This window comes from Pan troglodytes, chromosome 23 (genome assembly GCF_028858775.2).
Source record: "Pan troglodytes isolate AG18354 chromosome 23, NHGRI_mPanTro3-v2.0_pri, whole genome shotgun sequence".
In the NCBI taxonomy this organism is placed as follows: Eukaryota; Metazoa; Chordata; class Mammalia; order Primates; family Hominidae; genus Pan; species Pan troglodytes.
The window spans coordinates 19,492,446-19,509,101 of NC_086016.1; the positions used below are offsets into that span (position 1 = coordinate 19,492,446).

The window sequence follows — 16,656 nt, forward strand, 5'->3', positions numbered from 1 at the left end:
CTTCTGCTGCCAGGCCCAGCTAATTATTGTAGTTTTAGTAGAGACAGGGTTTTGCCATGACAACCACAATTCTTTGAGATAAGCTCCATATTTTTCCCACATGCATCAAAAGCTGCACCTAGAACTTAGTCTTCTTCACTGTTGCCATGAAGTCATGGAGTGGGTGATAATGGACAGTTAAAATACCACATACTGGCTGGGCGTAATGGCTCACGCCTGTCATCCCAGCACTTTGGGAGGCCGAGGCAGGTGGATCACCAGGTAAGGAGGCTGAGACTATCCTGGCTAACACGGTGAAACCCTGTCTCTACTAAAAATACAAAAAATTAGCCAGGCATTGTGGCACGCACCTGTAGTCCAGCTATTCGGGAGGCTGAGGCAGAAGAATCGCTTGAACCCAGGAGGCAGAGGTTGTAGTAAGCCGAGATTGCACCACTACACTCCAGCCTGGGTGACAGAGGGAGAGTCTGTCTCAGAAAAAAAGAAAGAAGAAGACAAAGAAAAAAAAAAGACACACACTGTCTTGCCTAAACTCAGGGGTAAGGTCTTCTTTAACCACTCCCGTGAGTTATGTTATTAGACTTCAGAGCTCCAAGAGTCAAGTCTGAGGTTTTTTTCTCTGCCTTATACCCCTTAATTTTTAACCCAATTAAATGTAATGACAGCATAAAATACAAACTTGCTTAAATTTACCTTGCTTTTTAATGTTAAGGCGGCGTTCAGCCTGTTTAGTAAGATTTCATACAAGGCTCCATCCATCATTATTATGAGAGCCATTCTCTCTTTCATTTAATAACAAATAGTTGGCTGGTCACAGTGGCTCATGCTTGTAATCCCAGCCCTTTGGGAGGCTGAGGCGGGTGGATCACAAAGATGAAGACCATCCTGGCTAACACAGTGAAGCCCTGTCTCTACCAAAAATACAAAAAATCAGCCGAGCGTGGTGGCGCATGCCTGCAATCCCAGCTACTCAGGAGGCTGAGGCAGGAGAATGGCTTGAACCGGGGAAGCTGAGAGGCAGAGGTTGCGGTGAGCCTAGATCACACCATTGCATTACAGCCTGGACATCAAGAGTGAAACTCCTTCTCAAAAAAAAAAAAAAAAGAAAAGAAAAGAAAAGAAAAAGTAATGATACAGGGAGATAATAAATAATAAGTAAATAAGTGTTTTAAGAAGCTGTGAAATCTAAAGTAAAGGTAAAGATGGTCATAGATAGGAGCAGGAAAAATTACAGAAATCCACATGAGCTTAATTTTTGGTGGTGACTTCTCATCAGAAAAAAAAAAACATACAAGAAAGTATGAATAAGAAAATTGTCCACATTGCTTTGGTAGAAAAAAGTAGGAGGAAAAACAAAAACAAGAAAATAATGAGAATTATACAATATTAAGCTTTAGTGTTCTTCATCATTTATCATGGTGATTGTTTCCCCAAGAAATAACAGAAGCAAAATAGTCAAAATAGAAGGACACATAGGCATATATTACTGTCTACGTATATCAAGCCAAGTTTAATTTTAATTCATTCTTTCAGAAATTTTATTTTAAATTAACAATTGTAAAGATTTATGGGACACAAAGTGATTTTATAATACATGTATACACTGCAAAATAAATTGGGCTAGTTAACATATACATCACCTCACACACTTATCATTTCGTTGTGGTGACAATATTTAAACTCTACTTTTCCAACTTTTTTTTTCAGATGGAGTTTCGCTTTTGTCGCCCAGGCTGGAGTGCAGTGGCACAAGCTTGGCTCATTGCAACCTCCACTGTCCGGGTTCAAGTGATTCTTCTGCCTCAGCTTCCTGAGTAGCTGTGACTATAGGTGTGTGCCACCAAACCTGGCTAGTTCTTGTATTTTCCATAGAGACGGTGTTTCACCATGTTGGCCAGGCTGGTCTTGAACTCCTGACCTCTAGTGATCTGCCTGCCATGGCCGCCCAAAGTCCTGGGATTACAGGCATGAGGCACCATGCCTGCCTTTTTCAGCAATTTTGAAGTGTACATTTTTTAACTGTGATCACCATTCTGTGCAACAGATCACCAGAACTACTTCCGGCCTCACAGAAATTTTTTACCCTTTGACAAATGTCATCCCTTCCGTATGTATTCCTATCACTACCCCACACTCCAATCTCTGACTACTTTCTGTGTATTTGTATAAAGAGTCACGATCTTGCTGTGTTGCCCAGGCTGGAGTGCAGCGGCACAACTATGGCTCACTGTGGCCTCAAACACCTGAACTCAAATGATCCAACCGCCTCATCCTCCCAAAGTGCTGGAGATAACAGACATGAGTCACCACACTTAGCATATTCACTATTTTTATGAGTTCAATACATATAATTGTGACCATGCTATATTTGTTTTTCTGTGCCTGTCTTATTTCACTGAGCATGTTTTCCAATTCCATTCATTTTCTCATAAATAAATAACAGCACTTTCTCTTTTTTTAAGGCTGTATAGTATATTCCATTGTGTATATGTGCCACACTTTATCTGCTGATCTGTTGATGAGCACTTGGGTTGTTTCCTTATCTTGGCTATTGTGAATAATGCTGACATGAATATAGGTATGCAAATATCTCTCTGAAATACTAATTTATATCATTTGAGTACATATTCAGAAGTAGAGTAGCTGGACCATGTTGTAATTCTATTTTTAATTTAATTTTTGAAACCTCAGTTCTATCACCCCAGAAGCACAGGCTACAAAAGCACAAGAAGAACAGCAATTGGATTGCATCACATCAAACTAAAAAGTTTCTGCACAGCAAAGGAAACAATTAGCAGAGAGGGTGAAGGGACAACCCCTACACTGGGAGAAAATGTCTGCAAATCATATATATGATAAATGGTGAATAATAAATACATACAAGAAACTCACACCACTTAACAACAACAAATCAAGTAAGCCTATTAAAAATGGGCAAAGGACCTGAATTTACGTTTCTCCAAAAAAGACAAAAATGGTCAAGTCTATGTTTAACTATGTTTAATTTTATTCATTTATTTTATTTATTTATTTATTTATTTTGAGATGGAGCCTCACTCCATCACCCACGCTGGAGTGCAGTGGCGCGATCTCACCTCCCCACAACCTGCGCCTCCCAGGTTCCAGCGATTCTCCTGGCTCAGCCTCCTGAGTAGCTGGGACTATAGGTGCATGCCAACACGCCCAGCTAATTTTTATTGTATTTTTAGTAGAGACGGGGTTTCTTCGTGTTAGTGAGGATGGTCTCCATCTCCTGACCTCATGACCTGCCCATCTTGGCCTTCCAAAGTGCTGGGATTACAGGCGTGAGCCATCAAGCCCGGCCTTATTCATTTATTTATTTATTTATTTATTTATTTATTTGGAGACAGAGTCTCACTTTGTCGCCCAGGCTGGAGTGCAGTGGTGCGATCTTGGCTCACTGAAACCTCCATCACCTAGGTTCAAGCAATTCTCCTGCCTCAGCCTCCCTAGTAGCTGGAATTACAGGTGTGTGCTACTGTGCCTGGCCAATTTTTGAACAACTGTATATTTAATGATGCTTCACCACCAATCATCAGGGAAATGCTAATTAAAACCAACAATGCACCTTCTCTCAAAAATGTTAGAACAGCTATTATCATGAAGATGAAAGATGACAAGTGTTATTGAGAATGTAGAGCAAAGAGAATCCTTGCGCACTGTTGGTAGGAATGTAAATTCATATTTCAAATTATTAACATGATTATTTATTTTTAATTGAAAAGTTTTTGTGCCTTAAGATGCATTAATATGAGTTGCTTTCTGTTAGTCAAAGTTCAATGAGAAATGCCTTAGTTACCCTAAATTAATATAAATAGGAGCAGTCTCATAAGACTTGCCTTTCAGATTCTCCTTAAGTACAGAATAAAACCTGTGGTAAATACTCTTTCTGAAGAAAACATGTTCACTGATAATGTATACGCTACAAACACTTGTTAAAGGCATTCCAAAAATGTACTAGGTGAAAAATGCATTATGGTTATTTTTCCTGCTCAGTTTTTGGATCCAGATGGATTTTTTATTTTGTTTTATTTAATGAATTGTATAATTATAGTTAAGGAAACAAAAATTACTAACGCACGTTCACAGGAGAACATAAATGAATTTTATTAGAAACCACTTCCAAGATTTTGCTGTGTATATTTTTTAAATTTAAGAGCCTCTTAACAAGTCACATTCAGCATCTTTACTCATTGTTCTGTGATAGTATACATGTATATTTTATGAATATGTCATACTTTTTCTGATTGAAAAATATCCAACCCTACTGCAGGAGTGACAGTAATTCCTCAGCTGCTTATTTTTCTTCTTTTCAGTTTTCTCGAATAGTACGGTGCTTCTGGCTGATTTTCAGTATGTCCTGGCAACACTTTGCCTGACTGCCATGGGTACAAATACTGATAGAAGAGGAGCATAAAGCCAATGGCCAATAGGTAGCTTATGATGAGCTGCACGGCAATTAATGAGTCACAACAATTCAGCCAAGTTTTCCCTCCAAAGAACCTAAATACCAATATCATTATCACATTTTCTAAAAACCGAAAGCTGTAGTGTAGGATTCTATGGCCCCACCTCTGTCTCCCGTCAATTATTTTGTCATCTGACAACTGCAGTTTCACTGCTGACCAGCAGTAGAAGTTGATGGCAGCATATAGCAGTGTGATCAAGAAAAGCATCAGTACTGTACCCACCATATTGGAATTATTTTCTTTGTTGCTAGGAAGATGAGCTCCACTTTTCCAAAACTCCAGCCACGGTGCCAACAATGACACAAAATATATGATTAACAAAAAGGGTAGGCTCTTCAGTTTCAGAGATGCAATGAAAAATGCCAGAGTCACTACACGTGAGATAACCTCCAAAAAACGCCACATCACGACACAGAAGAATTCTATCGGCGGTAGCTTAGTGGTAGTATCATCATTGCTGATCTGGATGGCCAGTATATTGCAGCGAATGGCCCCATAAGTAACTGATAACAGGGAACATGTCATCAGCAATGCTATTAAAGACAAACATGAAAATGTTAGAGAATATTTTTCATTAGTAATGACCACTTTCTTTTTTAAACTTGCCATTTTAAGATATATTCTTCCTCACCCACCTCCTTTAGAAAATCATTTACTTATAAAAAGAAAGGTTTGTTAATCTTCCATTTTCAGGGATACAGTAAGTATAGGCATGCAAAACATATATTGCACCTTGGAAAAACAAATAATAAGCAAATACATACATATCTACATTTATACATGTATATACACATTCCCTCAAAGAGAAGACTGGCACAGATAAAATGGAAGAGACACATTCAGATCTGATGCTATAAGTGTGACAGCACATATAAAGCAGTCTCAATTAAAAAAAAATACCTGAATTAGACACTGAAAAGACAGTTCCATTCTTTATAGAAAGTTAAGAGTGTCAACTAGGAAGTTAGCATGTGAAATAGGAGACTAATGTAATATAAATTGTGTTTTAGACTATGGTGGTAACAGAAAAGAAGAAATAAGCTGTGGAGTTAAAGTAAATCCTGGAAGTGGAGCTGACAGATTCTGCTGAGTGATGGAATACAAGGTACTAGAGAAGCAGAAAAAAATAAAATGTTACAGAAATTAAGAAGTATGTGTGGCCGGGAGCCGTGGCTCACGCCTGTAATCCCAGCACTTTGGGAGGCCGAGGCGGGCGGATCACGAGGTCAGGAGATTGAGACCATCCTGGCTAACACGGTGAAACCCAGTCTCTACTAAAAATACAAAACATTAGCCGGGCATAGTGGTGGGCACTTGTAGTCCCAGCTACTCGGGAGGCTGAGGAAGGAGAACGGCGTGAACCCGGGAGGCGGAGCTTGCAGTGAGCTGAGATCGCGCCACTGCACTGCAGCCTGGGCGACAGAGCGAGACTCCATCTCAAAAAAAAAAAAAAAAAAAAGAAGTGTGTGTGTGCATGTGTGTGATTGTATGTATCCATGCAACTTTATGAGAAACTTTTTCATAAGCAAAATTATTTTAATTTCAACATTGTTCTCTCAACAATTAGACAAATAAGCACATGGAAGAAAACCAAAATTATGAAGTAGTTGAATAATTCGTTTAAGCACTTTTGTACTACATTCAGTTGAAAGAGAAAAAATTCATTTTACATATACATGCAGGTTAAAAAAAAATACACTCTTCAGCTGGGCATAGTGGCTCACACCTGTAATCCCAGCAATTTGGGATGCTGAGGTGGGTGTATCAAGAGGTCAGGAGATCAGGACCCTTCTGGGTGACACAGTGAAACCCCATCTCTACTGAAAATACAAAAAATTAGCCGGGCATAGACCCAGCTACTCGAGAGGCTGAGGCAGGGCAATTACTTGAACCCAGGAGGCAGAGGTTGCAGTGAACCAGGATAGCGCCACTGGACTCCAGCCTGGGCGACAGAGCGAGACTCCATCTCAAAAAACAAACAAACAAATAAACACTAACAAAAAACACTCTTCATACACAATGAACTTAAGCCAGAAAACAAAAAGAGGCCAAATAGCAAAATAGTCATTCCTCGTCTAAATTTATTATTCACTTTCTAACACCATTTAGAAAATGAATATTAACACTCCATTTATTCCTTAAGGAATACTCAAAGTGAAACTCTAAAACATTAGCATTGTAACTGCATTTATGAGAAATGAGACTGAATATAATAAATGACCTAAAAATTAAATGTTTGAAAGTAAAATTTGGCCAGGTATGGTGACTCATACCTGTAATCCTACCTTTAGGAGGCTGAAATGAATGGATCACTAGAGCCCAGGAGTTCAAGATCAACCTGGGCAACATGGTGAAAACCTGTATCTACAAAACGCACGCATACACACACACACACACACACACACAAATACACAAATTTAGCCAGGCATGGTGGCACATGCCTGTAGTCCCAGCTATTCAGGAGGCTGCAGTGGGAGGATTGCTTGAGCCCAGGAAGAAAACATAGGACTTTCACTTGGGTCTTTATTTTTCTGTGCCTTCACCCCAGCACTTTGGGAGGATGATATCAAGGGGCAAACTTCTAGACACATCCCGACAATAGATGAGAAACTGTGGCCTCAGCAGGATGGAGTCGAGTTCCAGTCAACATTCCTACTGGCTGACTGAATAAACCTCAGAGGGAAGACCATGGCAGCTGCAGGCCTTGAGTGCATCCAGTGCTCTACTGTGGGCTACAGGTACAACCTGGCACTGAGTCAGCTTTGGTGGTCAAATTACTTCAGCCATCAAAGTCTAGGCATTAGGATTCCCCCTACTTCTACCAGGGCTGAAGCTATCATAGACTTAAAGACCTTAATTTCCTTCTTCTTCTTGCCCTGAATCTCTGGACAGGCTTACTGTAGAAAGAAGCTTCCAAACAGAGCCCAGACATGAACACTGAATCAGGCACCTATATCATTGTGCAGATAACAATGCATAGTCACAAAGATCAGGATCAATGACGAGAACATCATGGCGCCAAGTGGACAAAATAAGGTGCCAGTTGTGAGTGACCCGAAAGAGATGGGCATGGACACATAGCCTGACAAAAAATTCAAATACTTATTTTAAGACAATGTAGTGGACTTAAGGAAAACGCAAACAATTCAGAAATTTATCAGAGAACCTTAGCAAGGAGATTGAAATAATGGGAGGAAAAAACTAATAAAAATGTTGAAGATAAAAACACAATAAAATAAAAAAAAATGCAGTTGAGAGCATTGACAGAAGTGGCCAAGCAGAAAAACTCAAGGACAGATCCATTAAAAATATACAGTCAGAAGAAAAAAAAAGAAATCTAGAAAGTTCATAGGATTTATGTGATAACATCCAAAGAACAAATGTATTAGTCACTGGTGTTCAAGGAAAAGCTGGGTGCAATGGCTCACACCTGTAATCGCAGCTATTTGGGAGGCGGAGGCGGGTGGATCACATGTGGTCAGGAGTTTCAGAGCAGAGTGCCCAACATGGTGAAACTGTGTCTCTACTAAAAATACAAAAATTAGTCAGGTGTGGTTGGTGGACGCCTGTAATCCCAGCCACTCAAGAGCCTGAGGCAGGATAATCACGGAACCCAGGACACGGAGGTTGCATTGAGCCAAGATCACGCCATTGCACTCCAGCCTGGGCAACAAGAGCAAAACTCCGTCTCAAATTAAAAAAAAAAAATAAGCGTATTGTCGGAAAAAAAAGTAAAAAGTCTATTTAGAGAAATAATAACAAAAAATTTTCCAAATCTAAATAAAAATATAAATATTCAGGTAAAGGAATATTGAAGTCTTCCAATAAGATTAAATCCAAATAATATCGCCATGGCTTAATATAATCAAACCAACAAATATCAAAGACAAAGAGAGCATACAGAATTAAGCAGGATAAAAAAGAAAATATCATATCAGGAATATACATATATATTTATAGGCATATATATAATGTAAATATTAATAGATGCAAAGGGAGAAAAAAACTACAAGGTACTAATAGAACACTTCAGCACCTTACTTTCAGAAATGAATAGATCATGCAGACAGAAAATCAGTAAGTAAACATCAGATTAAAATGCACTGTAGGGCAAATGGACAAAACAGTTACAGAACTATCCATCCAAGAGTTATAGAATACACATTCTTTACTGCATACATGGAACATTTTCCTGGATATATCATACATTAGGCCAGAAAACACATCTTGATGAATTCGAAGAGATCAAAGTCATACAGGGTATCTCTTCTAGTATCACTAATTCATAAGTACATGAAAATTAAATTACATACTCCTGAACAACCAGTGAGTCAATGAAGACATTACACAGAAAATACCATATTTCTTGAGACAAAAATAGAAACAGAACACATCAAAACCTACTGGATATGACCAAAGCAGTTTTAAAGGGAAAGTTATGGCAATAAATGTCTTCATCAAAAAGAAGATACGAAATACACCAAACCAAAGAATTAGAAAAACAAAAAGCTAAAATCAAAAGTAAAAAAAGTCACTAATAAATATAATCAGAGACAAAAAAGGAGATGTCATAACTGACATCCAGAAACAAATTAATGGTAAGAAATCAAATCAGCAATAAAAAGTTACCCATTAAAGAAAAGCCCAGGACCTGATAGATTAACTGCTGCATTCTACCTACCACTAAAAAATAACTACTATCAATTCTTTTTAACCTAGTGGAAAAAAATTAAAAAAAGAAGATATGTGAACTGTTCCAGTTCATTCTGTGGGGCCAGCAATATGCTCAATACAAAACCAGACAAGGACACAACAAAGAAGAGAAAACTACAGGCTAATATACCTGATTAACATAATGTAAAAATCCTCAACAGAATACTGGGAAACTGAGTTATAACGCACATTTAGAAAATCATTCATGATTTTCCATGATCAAGTGAGATTACAGGAATACAGGAATGGTTGAATACACAAGAATCATTAAGTGTCATACATTACATCAACAAAATAAATAACAAAATCTAGGTGGTCATTTCAATAAATAAAAAAGCCATTTGACAAAATTCAACATCTTTTTATAATAAAATCTCTCAACAAATTATGCATAGAACAATTGTAACTCAACACAACAAATGACATAAACGAGAATAACCAAATAATGCTCTACATGACAAACCCATAGCTAACATCACACTCAGTGGGAGTTCAAAGTTGAAAGCTTCTCTCTGAAGATCTGAAAGGAGACTAAGAAGTTCACTTTAACTGCTTATATTAACATAATCCTGAAAGTCTTTAGCCAGAGCAACTGGACAAGAGAAAGAAAAGGTACCCAAATTGGAAAGAAAGAAGTAAAATTGTCCATATTTCCTAATGATATTATATGGAAATCCCTAAACACACCACTAAAAAGCAGTTAGAACTATTTCAGAAAATCAGTCAAGTTTCAGTTTACAAAATCAACATATAAATTAAGTAGCATTTTCATATACTAATACGAAAATGTCTACAAAAAAAACCTCAAGAAAATAATCCCATTTACAATAGCTATGGGAAAACAAATGAATGAACAAAAAACCTTTAGAGTAAATTTTACCAAGGAGGTAGAAAATAATCTGCATTCTGAAAATTATGAAGTATTAATAAAAAATTAAAATAACATAAATCAATGGAAAGATATCTATGCTAATTGATTGGAAAAAAAGTAATGTGGTTAAAATGTTTATAGGACCCAAATAGGTCCACAGATTCAATGCAATCTCTATCAAAACACCAATGGCATTTTTCACAGAAATAGAAAGAAATTCAAAATTAATATGAAACCGCAGAAAAAAAACCTGAATAGCCAAAGCAATCCTGAAGATGGCCATAGGTTTGGGGAGTGAACCCATAAAGCTGGAGGCATCACAATGCTATAAACCAATGCAACTGAGTATAGTGAGCACAAATAAATCCACACATGGATAGCCAACTGATATTCTACAGAGATGCCAAGAACACAAAATGAGGAAAGTCAGTCTCTTCAATAAGTGGTGCTGGGAAAACAAGAGAGCTACATGCAGAAAAACAAAATCAGAACCCTATCTCTTACTACATACAAAAAATAACTCAAATACACTAAAAAGCCTATAGTGCAGTGGCATGTACCTATAGTTCCAGCTACTCTGGGGTCTGAGTCAGGAGGATCACCTAAACCTAGGAGTTCAAGGCTGTAGCATGCCACACTCATGCCACTGCACTAACCCTAGGCAATACAGTGAGACCTCATCTGTAAAAATACATTTTTAAAAACGTTTAAAAATAAATATGTAATGAAAACCCTAAACTGTCAAACCTAATAAAACACAGGGCAAACTTAATGACCTTGGTCTGGGCAAGGATTTTTTTTTTTTTTTTTTTTTTGGATAAGACCTCAAAACCACAAGCAACAAAACCACCAACAGACAAATGAGGTTTCATCCTACTAGAAAGCTTCCACGCAGAAAAAAAAAAAAAAAAAATCAGAGTGATAGAATGAGAGCAAATATTTGCAAATTATACATCAGACAAGGGGTTAATTAAAATATACAAGGAACTTAAAAATATTCAAAAGCAAAACAAACAAATACCATGTGTTCTCACTTATAACTGGGAGCTAAATTATGATTACACATGGACAAATAGAGGGAAACAACACACACTGTGGCCCCTTAGAGGCTACAGAGTGGGAGGAGGGAGAACATCAGTGAAAACAACTAATGGACACTAGGCTTAATACCTGGGCGATGAAATAATTTGTACAACAAACCCCTATCATACAAGTTTACTTATATAACAAACCTGCATATGTAGCCCTAAAACTAAAATAGAAGTTAAATTTTAAAAATTAGAAAGAAAAAAATAAACAATTTTCCGTAAAGAAAACAGGTCTCTTAATAGGCCTTTCTCAAAAGGCATTTTTCAAAAGAAGACATGCAAATCAAAACCTGTATGAGACTTCACCTCATCCTGGTTGGAACAGTCATTATTTAAAGAATAAAAAGAAAAAAGAAACGTTGGGAAAAAAAAAGAATATGGAGGAACGAAAACTCTTGCACATTATGGGTGATAACGTAAATTATTACACCCAGTTTACATCACTAAACCCATTTTACTCCATGAACAGTTTGGAGCTTCCTCAAAAATTAGAAATTAGTACTAATGCATTATCCAGAAATTCCACTTTTGAGAATGTATCAAAAGGAATTGAATCCAGTATGTTGAAGAGATATATACACTCTCATGTTTATTTCAGCATTATTCACAGTAGCCAAGATATAGAATCACCTCAAGTGTCCATCAGTGAATGAATACATAAAGAAAATGTGGTACATATACACAATGGAAGAGTATTCAGCTATAAAAAAGAATGAAATTCTCATCTGCAGCAACAGGGATGAACCTGGAGGACATTACGTTGAGTGAAAAAAAAAAATGGTCTCACTTTTATGAGAAAACTTAAAAAAAAAAAGACTCTGTGGATATAGAGAGTGAAACAATGGTTACCAGAGACTGGAGTGGTTATAGGAAAAGAAAGAATGAGGAGAATTTTATCAAAAGATTTATAATTACAGTCAGATAGGAGTAATAAATTTAAAGAGATCTATTGTATAGCAGGGTCACTATAGTTAGTGAAGGTATATTGTTGAAATAGGTACACAGAATGGATATTAATTGCTCTTACCAAAATAAAAAAAACAGATAACTACGTGAGAAAATGCATTTGTTAATTCTCTGGATTTAACTATTCCATGTTATATATATACTTCAAACATCATCTTGTACACAATAAAAACATACAATGTAACCTGTCAATGTAAAAAAAAAAAATAGAGAAAGAAAGGAGGCAGGGGTGAGAGAGAGAGGGAGAGAGGGAGAAAGAGGGAGAGAGAGGGAGAGAGAGGGAGAGAGGGAGAGAGAGGGAGAGAGGGAGAGAGAGAGAGAGAGAAAGAGAGAGAGAGAGAGAGACTGACTCTGAGACTAAAGGGGAAAAACAGCCACACCATAAAATTGTATTACACTGACCACTGGTACCATTTTCTTTTTTTTTTTTTTTTTTCTTGTTTTTTGCTTTTGTTGTTGTTGTTGGAGGGGATGGAGGTTTGCTCTTGTTCCCCAGGCTGGAGTGCAATGGCACTATCTCGGCTCATTGCATCCTCCGTCTGCTGGGTTCAAGCCATTCTCTTGCCTCAGCCTACCGAATAGTTGAGATTACAGGTACCCGCTACCATGTCCAGCTAATTATTGTATTTTTAGTAGAGACAGACAGGACTTCACCATGTTGGCCAAGCTAGTCTTGAAACCCTAACCTCATGTGATCCACCCACCTTGGCCTCCTAAAATGCTAGGATTACAGGTGTGAGCCACCATGCCCGGCCTACACTGACACAATTTTCATATGTTTATAAATAGGTGTCCGTCTACATTTTGTCAGTTAATAGAAAGCAAATAATTATGAACCTTGTTAAAAAAATTAGTGGTAATAGGAAAAGTGAACACACAAATACACGCAGTCTACAGATCTGTGCGTACAATGAAAACTGCATCTAATGCCATGAAGCTAGTAGGACTTATTTGTAAAAAAATTTCCAACTATAGATTCTATCCCATGGGATATGGTTGTGGTTGTATAGTTATAGGTTTATTCAGCCATCATTTGTTTTACTGCTGAAGGTCTCATATAATTCAATAATTTTGGACACATGTAAACATGTACCTAACTGGTTCTCATTTGGTTTGAATGCCCACTTGTCAAATATCTATTGATTTGGCAAACAACTTCTTAGTCTTAGTTTGTTGTTCACATATATGCTAAAAACTTCCCTTGTTACGAAAGAATTTCAAATGACATCTGATGTCAAATGACATCTTTGTAATAAAATACTGTATATTTCATGTCTTTTAGTGATGTTTTGTTCAAGTCTATATTTATCAACTCCGAAAATAAAAAATGATTACCTTCCTTTTACATGTTGCAACCAGCACTTCCCTCTTAAACGCCAAATAAAAATGTTTTGATTTTATTTTACCTTTGCAGATAATCAACATGCGTCTGGTTCAACTAGTTATCTTCCTATTCACATATACTTGAATGGCATATATCTAAATGTCTACATTCCTGCTGACTATTTTTTATTTTTTATTTTATTTTATTTATTTTTTGAGGCAGAGTTTCGCTCTTGTTTCCCAGGCTGGAGTGCAATGGTGCCATCTTGGCTCACCGCAACCTCTGCCTCCCGGTTTCAAGCGATTCTCCTGCCTCAGCCTCCCCAGTAGCTGGGATTACAGGCATGCTCCACCACGCCCGGTTAATTCTGTATTTTTAGTAGAGGCAAGGTTTCTCCATGTTGGCCAGGCTGGTCTCTAACTCCTGACCTCAGGTGATCCGTCCGCCTCGGCCTCCCAAAGGGCTGGGATTACAGGCGTGAGCCACTGCCCCTGGCCCTCGTGACTATTTTTTGAATTTGACATGATAGGGTAATGAAAAGGTGCAAAGACAGTGCAGACATGTTCAATGTACACTTACATATTACCCCAAAGGCTGCATTTTAAATAATTTTGCGTAATTCCAGTACACGGGTTAAGAGAAAACTGACATTGGTTCAGTGTGTGTGTTGGGGGTTCTATTTCATGTTATTTAGGTGTAGATGCAGGTAACTGCCACTACAATCATGTTATTGAAGAGAGCAGAAATCACCTGGTGACCATAAAACAGACCACCCAGAGACAAAACTTCTTATCTGAGGAATTTAAATGGGAGCAAAGACCACCTGGTGACCATCAAATAGGCTGTCAAAGAGGCAAAACTCCTTGCCTGGGAATTTAGAATCAAATTTTCTGAATATCTAAAGACAGCATGTCGTTTTGGGTCTCTTTCAACATTTACTGCAAGTTACTAAAATTTCAAATCAACCCAAGGAAGCCAAGCAATGCAACAAAGAAATTCAAGAGCTGAAAGATGAAATAGCCACTTAAAGAAAGACCAAAACTTGACTTCTTCAGCTGAAAACTTCACAATAAGAACATTATAATACAAATGGAAGTGTTAAGAGGGGAATAGACCAAGCTGAGGAAAGAATTTCAGAGCTCCAAGACTGGTTCTTCAAATCAACTTGGTCAAACAATAATGAAGCAAAAATAATTCAAAATGAATAAAACATCCAAGAAATATGGGGTTACGTAAAGCAACCAAATCTGTGACTTGACTCACCAGCATTCCAGAGAGAAAAGGAGGAAGAATAAGCAACTTGAAAAATAAATTTGAGGAGACAGTCATGAAAGTCTTCCTCAGCACACTAGAGAGGTCAACATCCAAATCCAAATAAAATAGAGAACCCCAGCCAGATGCTATGTAAGATGACCATTCCCAAGGCACATAGTCATCAGATTCACCAAGGTCAGTGCAAAAAGAAACAAACAAACAAACAAAAGAAAGGAAACAAACACAAAAATATAAATGCAGCTAGAGAGAAGTGGCAGGTCACTTATAGAGAGAACACCATCAGGATGGCAGCAGACCTCTTAGCAAAAACCAGAGACTGGTGGCCTATTTTCAACATTAAAAAAAAAAAATCCAAGAATTTTATATCCCACCAAACTAAGATTCATAAGGAAAAAAGAAATACAATTATTCTCAGACAAACAAATGCTAAGGGCATACACTTTAAGTAGATTAGGCTTTCAAGACATCCTCAAGGGAATGCCAAACGTGCATTTGAAAGAATGGTATCTGCTCTCACAAAAGCACACTTAAGCGCAAGCCCACATGCACTTTAAAGCAGCTACACAACGAAGTCTACCTAACAACCAGCTAACAACATAACAGGATCACAATCACATATCAATACTAACCTTGAATGACACACAGTGGTAGGCTGAATAAAAAGACAAACCCAACCATCTGTGGTCTTCAAGGCACTCATCTCACATCCAATGACACCTGTACCCTCAAAGTAAAGGAGCGGGTAAGATCCATCATGCTAATGGAAAACAAAGAGAGCAGGAAAACAGATGTGAAACCAGTGAAAATTGAGAAGGACAATGAAGGTCATTACATAATAATAATGGGTACAATCAAACACTGTCCTAAATACACATACATACAAAAATGGAGCACCGATTTGTAGAACAAGTTCTTGACTAAAAAAGAAACTCTGGACTTAAACTCAACACTTGACCAAATGGAACTAACACACATCTACAGAATGAACATGCCACCCAACAAATGAAGAATTGTCATTCTTCTCATCTGCACAGAATATAGCCTAAGATGGACTCTGAGCAATTTACTAAGGCAAGCCTCATTAAATTCAAAAGAAACAAATCACACAAAGCACACACTCTTGGTCCACAGTGCAATAAAAATAGAAATCAATACCAAGAAGATCTCTCAAAATACAAAAATACAGGGAAATCAAACAACTTACAACAGAATAACTCCCAGGTGAATATAAAAATTAAGGCAGAAATTAAAATAATTATTTGAAATAAATGAAAATAGGAAAAACTTTCCCAAATCTTTGGGATGCAGTCAAAGCAGAGTTAATTGGAAAGTTGATAGCCCTAAAATGCCTTCATCAAGAAGTTAGAAAAATCTCAAATTAACAATTTAACTTTGCACCTAAAAGAACTGGGAGGGAGGGGGAACCAACACCAAATCTAGCAGAAGAAAGTAACTAAAGCTAGAGAAGTTAATGAAACTGAGATGCAAAATAAATATAAAAGATCACTTAAACCAAACCAGGAGTTGGCCTTTGAAAATAAAATAAATAAATAAATGGATAGTGTGCTACCTAAATTAACAAAGCCAAAAAAAAAGGCTGCGTATGATGACTCACCTCTGTAATCCCAGTACTTTCAGAGGTTGACATGGGAGGATTACTTGAGGTCAAGAGTTTGAGACCAGCTTGGCCAACATGGTAAAACCCTGTCTCTACTAAAAATAGAAAAATTAACCAGGCATGGTGGTGCATGCCTGTAATCCCAGCTACTCAGGAGGCTGAGGCATGAGAATTGCTTGAACCTGGGAGGTGGAAGTGTCAGTGATGCAAGATCATGTCACTGAACTGCAGCCTTGGTGACAGAAAAAAACTCAGTCTCAAAAAAAAAGGGACCAGAAAATCCAAAGAAGCACAATCAAAACAATATAGGC

The 16,656-nt window shown here is 37.5% G+C and overlaps 1 protein-coding gene across 2 annotated transcripts in view; it reads right to left on the reverse strand.

Annotated features, from left to right (window-relative positions):
• Positions 1 to 4,103: 4,103 nt before the first annotated feature.
• XKR3 (XK related 3) overlaps positions 4,104 to 16,656 on the reverse strand; it is a 38,229-nt gene continuing 25,676 nt past the window's right edge. For both annotated transcript variants that reach the window (XM_054675765.2, XM_054675766.1), the window contains exon 4: positions 4,104 to 5,023. In XM_054675765.2, the coding sequence (XP_054531740.1) occupies positions 4,311 to 5,023 (713 nt within the window). In that variant the 3' untranslated portion in view covers positions 4,104 to 4,310. The remainder of the gene's footprint in view (positions 5,024 to 16,656) is intronic.